Source organism: Elephas maximus, chromosome 13 (genome assembly GCF_024166365.1).
Source record: "Elephas maximus indicus isolate mEleMax1 chromosome 13, mEleMax1 primary haplotype, whole genome shotgun sequence".
NCBI lineage: Eukaryota > Metazoa > Chordata > Mammalia > Proboscidea > Elephantidae > Elephas > Elephas maximus.
The window spans coordinates 53,279,057-53,293,320 of NC_064831.1; the positions used below are offsets into that span (position 1 = coordinate 53,279,057).

The 14,264-nt window shown below is 51.2% G+C and overlaps 1 protein-coding gene across 20 annotated transcripts in view; it reads left to right on the top strand.

Annotated features, from left to right (window-relative positions):
* Nucleotides 1-5,354: 5,354 nt before the first annotated feature.
* The window catches only part of TPM1 (tropomyosin 1), a 28,005-nt gene continuing 19,095 nt past the window's right edge, over nucleotides 5,355-14,264 (top strand). For 2 of the 20 annotated variants that reach the window (XM_049905568.1, XM_049905572.1), the window contains exons 1-2: nucleotides 5,358-5,617; nucleotides 6,653-6,778. In XM_049905568.1, coding sequence (XP_049761525.1) covers nucleotides 5,504-5,617; nucleotides 6,653-6,778 — 240 coding nt within the window. In that variant the 5' untranslated portion in view covers nucleotides 5,358-5,503. Of the gene's footprint in view, nucleotides 5,618-6,340; nucleotides 6,467-6,652; nucleotides 6,779-11,349; nucleotides 11,594-14,264 lie in introns of those variants that run through there. The other 18 variants (XM_049905567.1, XM_049905574.1, XM_049905570.1 and 15 more) reach the window with 17 other exon arrangements.

A 14,264-nucleotide genomic window follows, 5' to 3' on the forward strand; every position in this document is an offset into this window, starting at 1 on the left:
TGTCGTTGTCAGTTGCCATTGAGTCAGCGCTGATCCATGACAACCTTAGGTATGACAGAACACACGTTGTCTGGTCCCACACTATCTCCACAATCTTTGGCATGTTTGAGTTCATTGTCGATGCCATTGTGTATTTTGAGTGACTTCCAACCTAGGGGCTCATCTTCTAGCACTATGTTCAACAGTATTCTATTGTGATCCATAGGATTTTCATTGGCTAATTTTTAGAAGCAGATCACCAGGCCTTTCTTAGTCTGGAATCTCTGCTGAAACCTGTCTACCATGGGTGACTCTGCTGGTGTTCGAAATACTGGTGGCATAGCTTCGGGCATCATAGCAACAGGCAAGCCACCACAGTACAAAAAGTTGGCAGACTAATGGTTGTTGCTAAACTACAGAGTGGGAAAAATGGCATTCATGCTGATACTGTCATAAGAGGTTGTGAAGATCAAGTGAGATAATGAACTTGAAAGTGCTTTTGAACTCTACCTAAGCAGATATTGTCTTTCCTGAGACAGTTAAATTTTATCATAAATCTGACTTGATTGAATTTAGACATAGCTGCTGCTGATGAAAAGACAGAAAACAAGACGTAAGGCAGGAAAACTGATATGCCTTTTATTGTCCTGGGACAATATTGTATTGCCTCTGCAAGCCCTCCAGGTAGCCGCCGTACTCCGGATTCTCCCAGCACCAAAGATGAAGAGGAGAAGAACATCTACAAGATCTAAAGGCCTCTCCCAAAGCTCCAAACCCTCCCCAGAACCAGAGCATATTTTCCATGGGTCCTTGATGGAAGCATCACAAAACCCTTGTGTATGAGAACAGCAGGCTGTATCTTGTTCTGTGGGACAATGAGCCAGGAGCATAACAGGTTGCATTCCAAAGCCCAGTGGAAGAAACAATGGTCTCAGTTTAATTACACATTCTTCACTTTCCCTTAACGGCCTGAGTCAGCAGGGTTGATTCTGAGGGAGCCCTGTCACAGGTAGAGAGTTTGCTGTTAAATAAGGTGTGACTATATATATTTTTTTTATTTTTTATTAGGTAATGAGGTTTTGTTTTTTTTTTAAACAAACAAGCCCCAATGTACATATCCAGGCGAGCACTCCTGTCAGAGATGTCACGTTAAACTATGCTCATGTTGACTGTTTTCTAACCAAATGCTGGGAGACGAAGTGTGACAAGAACAGGAGCTTTTATGGCGGAAGGGACAGCGCACTTAGTACTAAATCTCTCCTGGAAAGCCTGAGATATGTGAGCCTCACAGCTACAGGGGCCTCAGGCTCACTGGGGACATGGTAACATGGTGGAAATACACATTAAATGGCCTCCAGGGAAAAAGTTTTACTCAGACACTTTTCCTGGAGAAAAAGACCCATGTCTCTTACCCATTTTCCTTTATTCCCTAAACCTTAGTTAAATGCCTGGTATACAGAAGGTGTTCAATAAATGCTTGTGGTATATATGTTCTGCCTTGTCACAATATTTACTACATTCCTCAAATGAAATAAGAGCCCATACTTTGAATTTAAATGAGGTCTTTTGAGCCTAGTTTTGTCACTCTTTCTTTCCGGCTACTGTTTCTCCTGCTTACTTGTACTGCTGATATTCAATAAATATTCACTCAACAAACATTTATGAGAACCACTGAATGCCAAGCACAAGAGAAATCCGGAAATTCAGGGCACTTTCTTGGTGTTCCCATAGACGCTCTGGGCCGAGGATGTTGTCATGGTTAATTCTATGGGTCTCCTTGGCTGGGTTATGGTACCCAGTTGTTGGGTTCAACACTAGTCTAGATACTGTTATGAAATACAGTACAACCTGCTAAAGGTGGAACCTGTGTCCAGCAAAAACCTGTCAGAGAAGGAAAACTCAAATATTTTCCACTGATAGGCAGTGATAGAAAAGTGGCAAGGCTGCATGCACCCTGTCAAAGGTGGAAAACTTCCATGATCCAGAAAAACAAGGCAATCCTGCCACGTTCCGGCTCTGGCAGGTTTCACTGTGGTTACATGTGATTAAATCGGAGGGTGTGAAGTAAAGCAGATGACCCTCTATAATGTGGGCGTCCCTCACCCCATCAGTTGAAGCCTTAAGAGCAAAAAGGGCGTTTTCCCTATGGTGTGGTCTGCCCCTAGACTACAAGCAGACATTTTTCCAGAACTCCTGCTCTCTTCCTTCTAACCCGCCCCCCACCCCCCGCCCGCCCCAGCAGAGGGAATAAGAGGCCAGGGACTGTGAGAAGTATCTAGTACAAAAGGTATTCGGGTTAAAGTCATGGCTTTTTTCTTGTCCTAGTGCTTGATGGAGTCCCTGGGTGGCACAACCACACAGCTACTAACTGAAAGGTTGGCAGTTTGAACCCACCCAGAGGCACCTCAGGAGAAAGGCCCGGTGATCTGCTTCTGGTAGGTCACAGCCTTGAAAACCCTACGGAGTGGGCTCCTACTCCGCAACACGTGGGGTTGCCATGAGTTAGAATTGACTTGACGGCAACTGGCTGGATAGTCCTTGATGACAAGGAGGTCACAGGCAGCAAGGTCCAAGAAGCTGGGTCAGGCCTGGTTGTCTGTCAGGATCTCCACGGGGTGAAAAATGGTAATGATTGTATCCAGGGACCTGCCACGTTAACCACCAGTCTGGTGATCAATGGTGTGGTCTCAGCTTCACTTCCAAACGTAGACGCCATAGGCGTTGACTTCTGAAAACAGCCCTAGGCGAGTGGGGCAGGGAGAAGAAGCGGAGAGAAGAGAAAAGAGTGTCTTCAAACCACACAATAAGGTCTGAATATCTGAGCCTGAAATTCAAGGCCCTTCATCATATGGCCCCAATCTACCTTTCCAGTCTTATGTCCCAGCTCACCCCCAAATAAACCTGCTATCCAACCACCACCAAACATTCCCTTTCCTTTCCTTGGGCCCATACAATTCCCCTTGTCTCTATCTAACTGCTACCAGTCCTCTGAAATAGTTGAAAAGCCACCACCTTTTCAGAAAGAACTTTTCTGTCTGCTCCAACCTGGTGATTTCTACCTTTTCCTCCTCTGAATGCTCACAGCCCTGCTCATGCTGAGCAGCCAGAGGGCAAGGATGTGTCTTACTCATTTAGGATTCCAGAGTCTAGTGCCTACCTGGTATACAACAGGTGCTCGATAACAGCCTGTTCAGTGAATCATCTGTAGTACTGGTTCATTTAAAGACAATTTAATGAGTTCCTCGCCCATGTTAGATGCAGTGGAGATGAGAAAAATCTGTAATACGTGTTCCCTAGAACTCAAGGACTTTCTCTAGTTCAGTTGCCTCGTTTTACAGATGAGAAAACTGAGGCCCAGAGAGAGGAAATGACTTGCTCACTGCTACTCAAGCAGCCAAGTTTATGGAGCACTAGGCATGTGCTAGACAAAATGTCTTTCATTTATCTCATTTTCATCCTAGGTTATAATCAACCTAAGAGACAAGAATTTGTAACCCCACTTTATAGAAGAGAATGCTGAGGTTTAGACAGAGTGTAACACCGCCAAGGCCTCACTGCAAGGAGGAAGTAGCCAGACCAGGTTTGGATCTCAAAGTCTAACTACCGAGTCCCTACTCTTGCCTACCCTCTGCCGGACTCCAAGCTGCGGAGCCAGCTCCCTGTCCTTGTGTGGACCACAGATTGTTGTCAGTGCCCGGTGGCTGCCTAGATACATGGTGGTTGAAGGACTTTGATGAACAGTGATTAAGAACTCAGCTGTTAACCAAAGGTTGTCAGTTAGAATCCACCAGCAGCTCCTTGGAAACCCTATGGGGCAATTCTACTCTGTGCTATAGTGTCCCTAGGAGTCAGAATCAACTCCATGGCAACAGGTTTGGGTTTTTTGTTTGTTTGTTTTTTCAGGTTTGCAGCCTGATGCTATGCACACGGATCTCACGTTCTATCCATTAGATCAGGGTATTTTTTCCATTCTGGGCAGTTGGGTTAGTAGAGGAAACCTGATAAAATCCCGGAGGGGAACTCAATCGTTCTCTGAAGGACTTACAAGTTGTTTGGCCTGCCTGGTCTGCTCAGACACCGCCTGGGGAATATTCAGTATCCTTGTAGTACAGGTTGTGAATTGTTCTGTGAAGGCTGTCAACAAGACCCTCACCAGCTCTGCCTCTGCGAGGTCTCAGACAGGGCCTTAGGCAGCCCCCCTTTCCCTCCCTCCAAGAAGCTCTGAAAAGAGGCGGCTGGGAGGAGTTACAAATAATATGGGGAAGGGGAGGTCCTTCCGCCTCCAAGCAGCGCGCACCCAGCCAGCTAGGTCTATTCCTCCTCAGTGTTAGGGCTGTGCATACAATGACTTAGCTGGGAAGACAGTTATCCCACGTTTTTGGCAACCTGGCTTCTGAGCATGGGAAGATGCAGACTCCTTAAAATGAGTGTAAGAAAATTGATAAAAAATTAGACCGGAGGGACCGCAGGGGTCATCTACCCCCAGGATTTAAAGATGAAGAAAGGGCAGCTTAGACAACTGAGTTTCTTGTCAAGGTCACAGAGCTGCTGGTGACAGGGTAGAGACCAGAGAACAAGTAGCCTGTGTCTAAACTCAATGTTCCCCTTTGGCTTCCACTACCACCTTCACGTCTACTCTCACACCCTACCCTCGTGGAGGCACCACACACACACATACACACAACTAAGCCGACTGGGTCCTGTGTCCCTAAAGTATTTGACTTTCTCTCCCCACGGGCAGAAGGGCAAGAAGAAGACATTCCCTGTGCCATCACTGTGTGGCCCGGGTTTCCGAGGCGCACCAGCAGACAGAGTCTCAGCAATGGCTCCCCGCCTGCCTCTCGCTCTCCCTTTCTCTGCTCCAGGGCGGTTTCCAGACCGTGAGCGCCCTGGACGACACCTGGTGGGCTGAGAGCTGCCCGGAGTGCGCAGGCCGGGGCTCGGGCTGTGGCGGCTGCTGGGGCCCCGGGAGCCTTACGCCGAGCGCGAGGGGGTCTGGCGGTCCAGGGCGCAACGCGCACCCCCTGTCCTGCTGGCTCCCCCACCTCCCGCTGCTCAGGGAGGGCTGGCCTGGGGACCCGGGAGGAGAGGGCGCGATGGGCAGAGGGCAGAGCTGAGCGCCTCGCCCCGGCTCGGCCCCAGCGAGGCCCGGAGCCTTCTCCCTGGCGCGCAGGTTTGGACGCAGGGCGGCCTCACCCCGCCACCCCGGCGGCTCGGGTCCCCATATATAGTCATATCCACCGTCAACCCGGAGGCCGGCGGCGGCAGCGAATGGGCGCGCGGCCCCCGCGGGAGGAGCGGGGAGGGGGCAGGGCGGAGGGAGCAGAGGGCGAAAGGGGGACGGGGAAGAAAGCTTTCCCAAAAAAGTATTGGCTGTCCTGAGGAATGCGGTCGCCCCCTTGGGAAAGTACATATCTGGGAGCAGCCGGCGGCTCAGCGCTCGCACTCCGCCTCTGCCGCCCGACCGCGCCTTCGCCTCGTCCCCCGTCCTGCCGCAGCCCAGGGGCCCCTTGCCGCCGCCGCCATGGACGCCATCAAGAAGAAGATGCAGATGCTGAAGCTCGACAAGGAGAACGCCTTGGATCGAGCCGAGCAGGCGGAGGCGGATAAGAAGGCTGCTGAAGACCGGAGCAAGCAGGTCGGCGCCTCCCCGCTGTCCGCGCCCCAGCGCCGGCGGCGCCTCCTTCCTGGCGACCCCCAGGCGGGGAGACCCGGGGGCGGTCAGGGGCGCGTCTGGGATGGGAGATGGGAAGAGCAAGTCTCGGCCTTCCTCTAACTTTGTAGTCGCTTCTCACGTTCCCCTCGCCGCCAAGTAAATTCAAGTCCTAGAGGCCATTGATTCTCAGGAGTGGGGAGCCCTTGGCGGGGGGCGGGGAGGGTGACCCGGGCCCAGGGGCTGGAAGGAAGGGCAGGGGAGGTGGGGGAGGTCTGGTCCTGAAAGTGTTAGAAGTTCTTCTGGACCCTTGACTGGGGACTAGAGGACCTGGAACTGGGATGGAGACTTGGAGGAAGAGGAGGGGGTCGCGGAGTCGTTTCCAAAGAACAAAGATGGGACAGGACCGAAGAGACGGTCCGGGGCCGGGGAGACCGGGGGGTTTTCTGCGCCCGCAAGTTGTAGACTCGAGGCCGCTGAGACCTCGGCAGGAGTCGCCCCGGGGGAGGTGGGGGTGCTGGGTGGGCCAGCGTGCGGTTCCAGCTGGGGGCGAGAGGAGGTTACCTAGGGTCCCTTGAACCCCAACTTGGTGGCGCCCCAAGCCCGAAGGGCCCCAGCCGACCGGTCGCGTGTGTGTTGTGTGTGTGTGTGTGTGTCTAACACCCGGTCCGTGCCGGCCGCCCGCGCCCGCCCGCCGCTGCCCCCCAGCTGGAGGACGACATCGCAGCCAAGGAGAAGCTGCTGCGGGTGTCGGAGGACGAGCGGGACCGGGTGCTGGAGGAGCTGCACAAGGCGGAGGACAGCCTCCTGGCCGCCGACGAGGCCGCCGCCAAGGTACCCGGGGCGCGCGGCGCGGCGCGGCGCACGAAAGGCTAACTCTGTCTCTTTCTCTCTCCCCCTCCCTGTCTCTCTCTCTCTCTCCCACTGTCCCTGTCTTTCTGGTTCTGTGCACCCACACCCCTCCCCTGCGTCACGCTGCCTGCTGCACCCCCCTCCCCGCCCCCCACGGCGAACTCCCAGCTGGAAGACGAGCTGGTATCGCTGCAAAAGAAACTCAAGGGCACTGAAGATGAACTGGACAAATACTCCGAGGCTCTCAAAGATGCCCAGGAGAAGCTGGAGCTGGCTGAGAAAAAGGCCACGGATGTAAGTGCACGAAACACTGCCTCCCGCGCCTCCTGCCCTTGTGGCCACCCAGGGGCACTGCAGGGGCCAGGGCAATGGAGGAGGGTCACCTCTTCCTGCTGGACACCCGCACACATCCCTGCCACGCCCAGAGCATGAAGGCCGCCTCCGGCTGCTGCTGCACACACATTTAAATTTCATCCATTCCTGTCTCTCTTTTTCTCCCTCTTCTTTCCCCGCCTGGGTGGACAGGGGTGGGTGGAGAAGCTGGGAGAATAGAGCAGCTAAAACTGGACTCTGGAGGTGGACCTTGCCTCCCTGGTGGCAGAAAAGCCCTGAGGTGTCATCACCAAGGTTTGTGCAAGCAGAGAAAGCCTGGTTTCCTTCCCTTTTTTCCCCTTTTCCATTGCTGTTGGGTGGGAAGGCCTGGTTTGGGGTGGTGGGTCTAGTCAGGGTACAGAGGGCCTGGCCCCTCAACTGAAATAATGTCATGGCACAGTACTATTACTTAGAAGGCTGAGCTTGATGGTGGAGCCAGGAGACTTGAGGCCTCCCATCTTGCTAAGGAAGCCGTAATCCAGCCCTTAAGATCTGCCTGGGAAGATGATACTTGCTTGGGTCTGCAGTCTGAGGGCACTGGATCCAGAAAGTAAGCTGGGAGTTATATATAGCTCAGTGCTTTATATGGTATAGTGAGCTAGCTGCCCCCTGCCCTCCTGCTCACCCCACCCCCACCTGTCAGCCCTCTGACAACCACCACATAGTTTCAGGGGTGATGCAGCCACTGCTAAAGCTCAGACAAGCACTTTGTCCAGTGCCCTCTGGAATCTTTTTAACTGAAGCACTTGCCTCATCTGCCATGAAAAATCAAGCCAAGCATTACATTTCCAAAGGACAGACTTCTTTTCACACTGTTAGCTTCCATTCTAGGAGCCAATTAAGTCTAGAGGCTCGATTAGGAAAGAATTCCTTAGGAAATGGGTAACAATCCCAAGAATTTATGAGCATCAGGGAAAGCTGTGTCCAGTCTGACCCACTTCAAGTGTATGGGCGGAATCTTTTTGTTGAGTAGAATGCAAATTACCAGAGGGCCTGGGGTCTCCAAATCAGTCAAGGTTGTTTGTGGTTTGAAAGGCTGGAAGCGTATCTCTGGGTGTACTTTGTAAATGAGAATCCAGACATAGGACACTTAGAATTTGATGAAAAGAAACTCTCAGTAAAAATCAAGGTGCCTGGAAAAGGGGGCTTGGGGAGACACTGATTTAGCAAAAACCTTTAAGTTATAAACTACCTGGCTTTAGAAAAAGAACCAAAAAACAGGCATAATTCTGTGCCCATTTTGCATAATGCAGATCAGTATCTGCTTTTTATATGGCTCTATGGAGGATGCCTGTCTCCCCCAAATTCTCCAGCAGGACGCTTATTTCGCTTTTTCAAAAGAGCCGCTGATAGATCAAGGAGAGATATTCCTTATAAGGAAAAGAATGCAGAGAATTTGAAAATAGCCCAGTGAGACTGAAGGCAAGAGAAGGAGAAAAATGCTACTACCACTCTTGGGGGGGGGGGGGAGAATAATTACAGTAACTATGTAGCACTATCATATCATTATTGAAAAGCCTTGTTTAAGGGAGTATGGGAATGGGGTGAGGCAGAAGTGGAAAAGAGGATATTAAAGCCAGCTGTGGGGGCAAGGCTAGCAAAGGGGGAGCTTCTTAAAATGAGTTATGGCTCTTTTTTCCTCTGGAAAACTCTCCCTAAATGGGGCACACTTTTTTGGTAGTATACTGATGCTCTTCCCCTTTGAGACACTTTGGGTGATTTGAAACCTGTAGGTATGTTGAAGAAGTTTATAAAGAAATATATTTAGAGGGATTCCTGAATAGTAAAAATAGTCAAGACTCAAGGAGGAAGAGACAAATGTCCCTAGAGAAAGGGGAGGGGTGGGAGAGGTCAGCTTCCTGAGGTAGAATCATATTACACATGGGATTAGGATATTTCACAGTCAGTACTCACCAGTGCAAAAACATTTTTCTATAAATCTTGTCTTCTGCTAATTTACCTACATACTTTACAAATCCTTGTCCAGAAGTGAGCTCTTCCTAGCCTGTCTGTATATGAGTTGGTTGTCATTGAGTTGCCTCGACTCATGGTGACCCCAGGCACGATGGGATCATACCATTGTGATCCATAGGGTTTCTGTTGGCTGGTTTTTCTGAAGGAGATTGCCAGGCCTTTCTTCCTCTTCTTAGCCTAAAGGGTTGTAATTCAGGTGGTAGCCTACCTGATGGTTTTATGTTGAATTTTTTGTTGTTCTTCCTAAGTAGTCTCACGGGAACTGAGGGATCTCTTTCCTCTTTGGTTCCCAGCCCCTTCCCTAATAAGTATAATGTATCTGATATTTGCATTATCTGTAGATCTTCGGAAACCCTGGTGGTGTAGTGGTTAAGTGCTATGGCTGCTAACCAAGAAGTCGGCAGTTCGAATCCACCAGATGCTCCTTGGAAACTCTGAGGCAGTTCTACTCTGTCCTATAGGGTCGCTATGAGTCAAAATCGCCTCAAGGGCAATGGGTTTGGGTTTTGGTAGATCTTCACTTCCTAGTCATTCTCACTCTTATCTAAGCAAAATCACCAGGGGAGTTTTTCAGCCCCAACCTGTAGGCTGTACTACAGACCAATTAAATCAGACTCCCTGGGGGTGGAACCGGGGCATGGGTATTTTTAAAGACTCAGGTGTTGCTAGTGTGCAGCCAAGGCTGAGAACAATTGTCCTAAACTCTTGTATAATGACATCAGCATGAAAATGAACTCACCTGAAACAGACCTTCCCAGGTGTTTGAAATGCAGGACATTACATCACTAGTTGGCTAACTTAGAACATTTGCACATGTCCAGCAGCTTCCCTGGCTCCTCGTGAGGACCCCAGTTACCCACTCCCGCCACCCTAATTGTTGGAGGCCCACAGTCTGTGCAGGTCAGGGAGGACCAGTAACCTCCTGGCCTGACCAGATGAAGTGTGTCAAAAGAAAGCGAGAGGCTCCACCTACAGGATGTGAGGGCTCATGCTGGCGTTGGTGAGTCTCAGCCGAGTCTGTGAGAATGCCATAGAATATGAGTCAGGCAAGCAAAGGAGCTGTTAGGGCTTTGGAGGAAGAGGACAGGGTTTGTCAAGCATGTTTTTTTTCTTCAGTATCCCTACGCTTAAACACATTAGGAACGGACTATAAGGGCCTCCTGTGAGAAAGCTGAGGAAAGAAAGCCCTGAGACAAAGAAGGCATTTTAAAGAGCAGCCCAAGGGGATAATTTGCTAAGGATGGTTCCCAAGATGGTGTCCACTGGTGGCTTTCATCCTGCTGTAGCCAGGAGCCTTCTCGTAGGATTCGGTGGCCTTCCATGGGGTGCCTTTAACAGCATCCCAGTTCAGTCCAGAATCGGTCAGATGGCAGAAGGCTTCAGAGGCAGGTCTAAAACCAGAGATTATAACTAGAAAGGGCTCTTGATTGGATTACCAAATCTATTCTTTTATGAAAGGAAAGTGAATCCCAGAGACGTTGGCTTGCCTGGGATCACACAGCTGGTTGCCAGCCCCAGGCTGACTCATAAGACCAAAACCAAAAACCAAACCGGTCGCTGAATTGATTCTGACTCACTGTGACTCCATATGTTTCCGAGTTTTCTCTGAAAACCTCCCTCCATAGGGCTTTCGATGTCTGTGGTCTTTTGGAAGTAGATCGCCAGGCCTTTCTTCTGAGGTGCTCTGAGTGGATGCAAACTGCCAGCCTTTAGGCTAGAACCACCAACCTTTCGGTTAGCAGCCAAGCTTGTAAGGATGTGCGCCACCCATCGATTCGTGACTCCAAAGAGGGTGCCTGCATATTTATTGATTACAGCTATCATTTGAGTTATTAACTATGTATGAGGTTTTCTGCTAAACGCTTTACGTATTATTTCATAATCCTCACAGCCGTCCTATGGGGAGGGTACTAATATTATCCGTATTTTTACAGATGAAGTCCAGACAAGTCAAGTTTGCCCAGTCATACAGCCAGATTCAAGCCTAGGAAGACTGCATTTAGAACGGGAGGGTTAACCACTCTGCAATATATGCTTGTGATATTCACTTAGGGAGCTGGGGGCACGGGTTGCTGTGGTTAGGATCTCGTGTTCTTTACATACGAGGAGCAGTCCCCGCAGGACACATTGCGCCCCCAAGACGCAAGCTCTGTTTCTCTCCCGGGCATAGGGAATCCCCGGCTCCGGAGCCGAGCGCTCCCGCGGCCAGCAGGCGGCGCCATCGCCCTCAGCAGCCAAGTCCGTTATCCAGGGTCACCCCGGCGCTGGGGCAGGACGCTGCGAGTGGAAGTGAAAACTCTCCTCTGGTGCCCCCCACCCCGGGCAGGGCCCATGCCGCCAGGTGCCCCAGCAGCGCCCCGACCCCGCAGCCGCGAGCATGCGCAGTGCCCCCGGCGGGCTGCCAACTCCGGGGTCCGCGCCCCGCCCGCCAGTGCCCGCCCCCGCGCTCGCGCTCCCGCCTGCGGTTCGTCCGCGCCTCCCGGAGCCGCGCTTCCGGCCGAGCCTGGGCCGCAGGGGGCGCCGCGGGCGCGCGGAGGGCCTGGGCGGGGCGCACGGCGGCAGCAGCGACGGGCCGGAGCGCAGCAGCCGGCTTCTCCCCGCGCAGCCCGCCCGCCCGCCGCCGGCCGCGCCATGGCGGGGAGCAGCTCGCTGGAGGCCGTGCGGAGGAAGATCCGGAGCCTGCAGGAGCAGGCGGACGCCGCGGAGGAGCGCGCGGGCAGCTTGCAGCGCGAGCTGGACCTCGAGAGGAAGCTGAGGGAGACCGTAAGGGACCCACCCCACCCACCCGGCGGCGCCCCCTCCCCCGGGAGCCCACCTGCCGCCGCCGCCACTCCTGGAGGCGCACCTGGCGCACCTGGGCCAGCTGGCGTCGGGCTCCGGGGAGGGGCCCTGCCGGCTCTCTCTGCCCTTCCTTTCCGTCTCGCTGGTCTGAAGCAAAAGCTCCGAGGGGAGGCAGGGGTGGTGCTGAGAAGGTTCTGGAAGCAGCACTTTCCCGGGAAAGGACCCTGCTTCCTGGGTGCTGGCGTGCCGCCTCGGCCCTCGGGTCCCCCGGGATGTGCACTTGCCGCTGCTGGCACTGTTTGCTGTGAGCGTGGGAAGCGGGGAGGTCCCACCTTTTGGAAATCGTTTCCTTTGGGAAGGGGCTCTGGCAGGTCGTCTGTGAGGGGCTGCAGGAGCTTGGGGCCTGGGGATGCTAAACTGCCATCTGCCTTGACGCCCTGGTTTCCTGGGAGCCTGTTTCCCTGTGGGGTGTGAGACATGACAGCCAGGTTGTGACGGAAGAACTGTGTAGCGTGCAGCCTTTTACCTTTCCCTTTCTTAGCCTTACTTCCTCCTGAGTCTTCTTACACAGATGCATACCGGTATTCCTTTGTTACCGAGGCTTGAAAAAAAGTTGGCTAAGAGTCAGCAATTACTGAGTGTATTCTTTTACCAGCTTCTCTCTCCCCGTTGTTGAATGCAGTACCTGGCTTCCTTCCTTTCTCCTAAGGCAAATGTATCAGGAACAGGATTTCAGAGACAGCTTAGGTATTTGATATTTGTTTATTTTGAGCGTCTGTGTTTTAAATCAGGATGCTCAAACACCTTGGGAATTTTATGCCAAGCAATAATATGGTATCCAGCTGTGCTTAATGCAAGGGGCTGTTCTGGGTTGAGTAAATCGTTCTGTTTAGATAATGTTTGTAATGGCAGTAGGGCTGGCCACAGAAACGGAAGGACCTGTTTTGCATGAAATGCACAGAAGCAAACGGGTCCTCCTAAGAGGAGGGCCTGACTAGAAGAAGCTTCAGACATAGCACAGACCCAAAAGGACTAAGGAAACTGACAGGCAAAAGATCATTTTCCTCATTTGCTTTAGAGGACAAGTCAGCGAAGATCTCACGGTTGTCTCTGTACTTGGCTGGGGGTTAAATTAATTCTGACCCTCTCTGACTGACTAGCAGCTGCCCTTGAACCATGAGAACAAATAAAACAGAATGGATAAGAACAAGAACTCTGGATCTTGGCTGCTAAAGTTTAAATCCTGGATCCCCTGCTTACTAGCTGTGAGACCTTGGGCAAGTTACTTAACCTCTCTGTGCCTCCATCCCCAAACTTGAAAATGCAGGTAGTAGTAGCAGCGCCTGCCTGTTAGTGTCTGAGGTTTAGAGGAGGAGTTAGTGTGTGTGCAGAGGTTACAGTGGTGCCTGGCACAGCAGTCAGTGCTCTGAGTGTCAGCAGGTATTAAAACTTCATGGCACTTGGCATCACTAATTCCTTCATCTTAAAATATTCCATTTGGAGGATTTTAATCAGCAAGTGTTCTCGGAACTTGAGCGGAGAGAGGAAGTGGGCAGACTGGAAAGAGTGTTTGATGGGCCAAGGTGCTCTTAGTGGTGGAAGTCAGGAAAACTCCCCTCAGCCTAGGAACATGGGCATGTGTGATGTACAGAGGAGAGCCTTTGATTGACTCCTGGCATAGTGATTGATGTTAGGTGCCGAAGATGCATTTAGAAAACTCACTTTTTTGACTTTTACACTCACCTTTTATTCAGTGCATCATTTTTATAACCCTACTGGGCCTGTGCCAATTGGCTAAAGACAATGCTTTCCTTCTTTTCAAAGCGTTATAGTTAAAAGTGGCTCAAGTAGTTGCATTTTTTTTTTTTTTAAGTAACTTTTGAAAGCAGTCTGTTTGGATGATCGGATGCAGAACTTAGTGATGCAACAAGTTAGGACTGGGTCAAGCCACTGAAGGGAGAATTCCACACGCAAGGTTTTTCCTAACTTCTGAAACTGGAACTCCAAGGTGGCTAATTTAAGGTGCTTTCTTGGTAGTTGTCAGACTTTAGTTTGGGTTGTGAGTTAAATTAGCGGTGATAGTTTCTCTTGGCAAGCAGCGGTAAAAGTTTAGTGACAAACTTACGAGCCACTGCAAAAAATAGTTGCCTGTGGAGTTGGTCTTAAGTTCAGATGGGCTGTAGTTAATAGGTGTAATAAGCCAGTGCTTACCTTCAAAAGAGCAGCCTTCCCTTTTTTCCTCCTGGTTTGTTTTTCCAAGGCATGTGGGCCCTTCAAAAGATTGCAATGGGACTGCTTTGCATGCATAATGGTTGATTCTAGGTCTTGTGACCCACTAGGGTTTTGTTTGTTTTTTGTCATTATTTAAAAAAAAAAAAAGTAGCCAAGAAGGAACCAATCCTCCTTTCTGGGTTTGTTGTTGTTAGGTGCCAGAAGTTGATTCCGACTCATAGCAACCCTATAGGGCAGAGTAGAACTGCCCCATAGGGTTTCCTGTACAGGTTCTAGCCGCCAACCTTTTGGTTAGCAGCTGAGCCCTTAACCATTGCACCACCAGTCCTCCTTCCTTTCTGGGTAGTTCCCAGCAAACAAGAATTGAAGTTGCAGCCAGCAGGATTGTGATAATCATGGGAAATAACCAGTTTGCAAAACT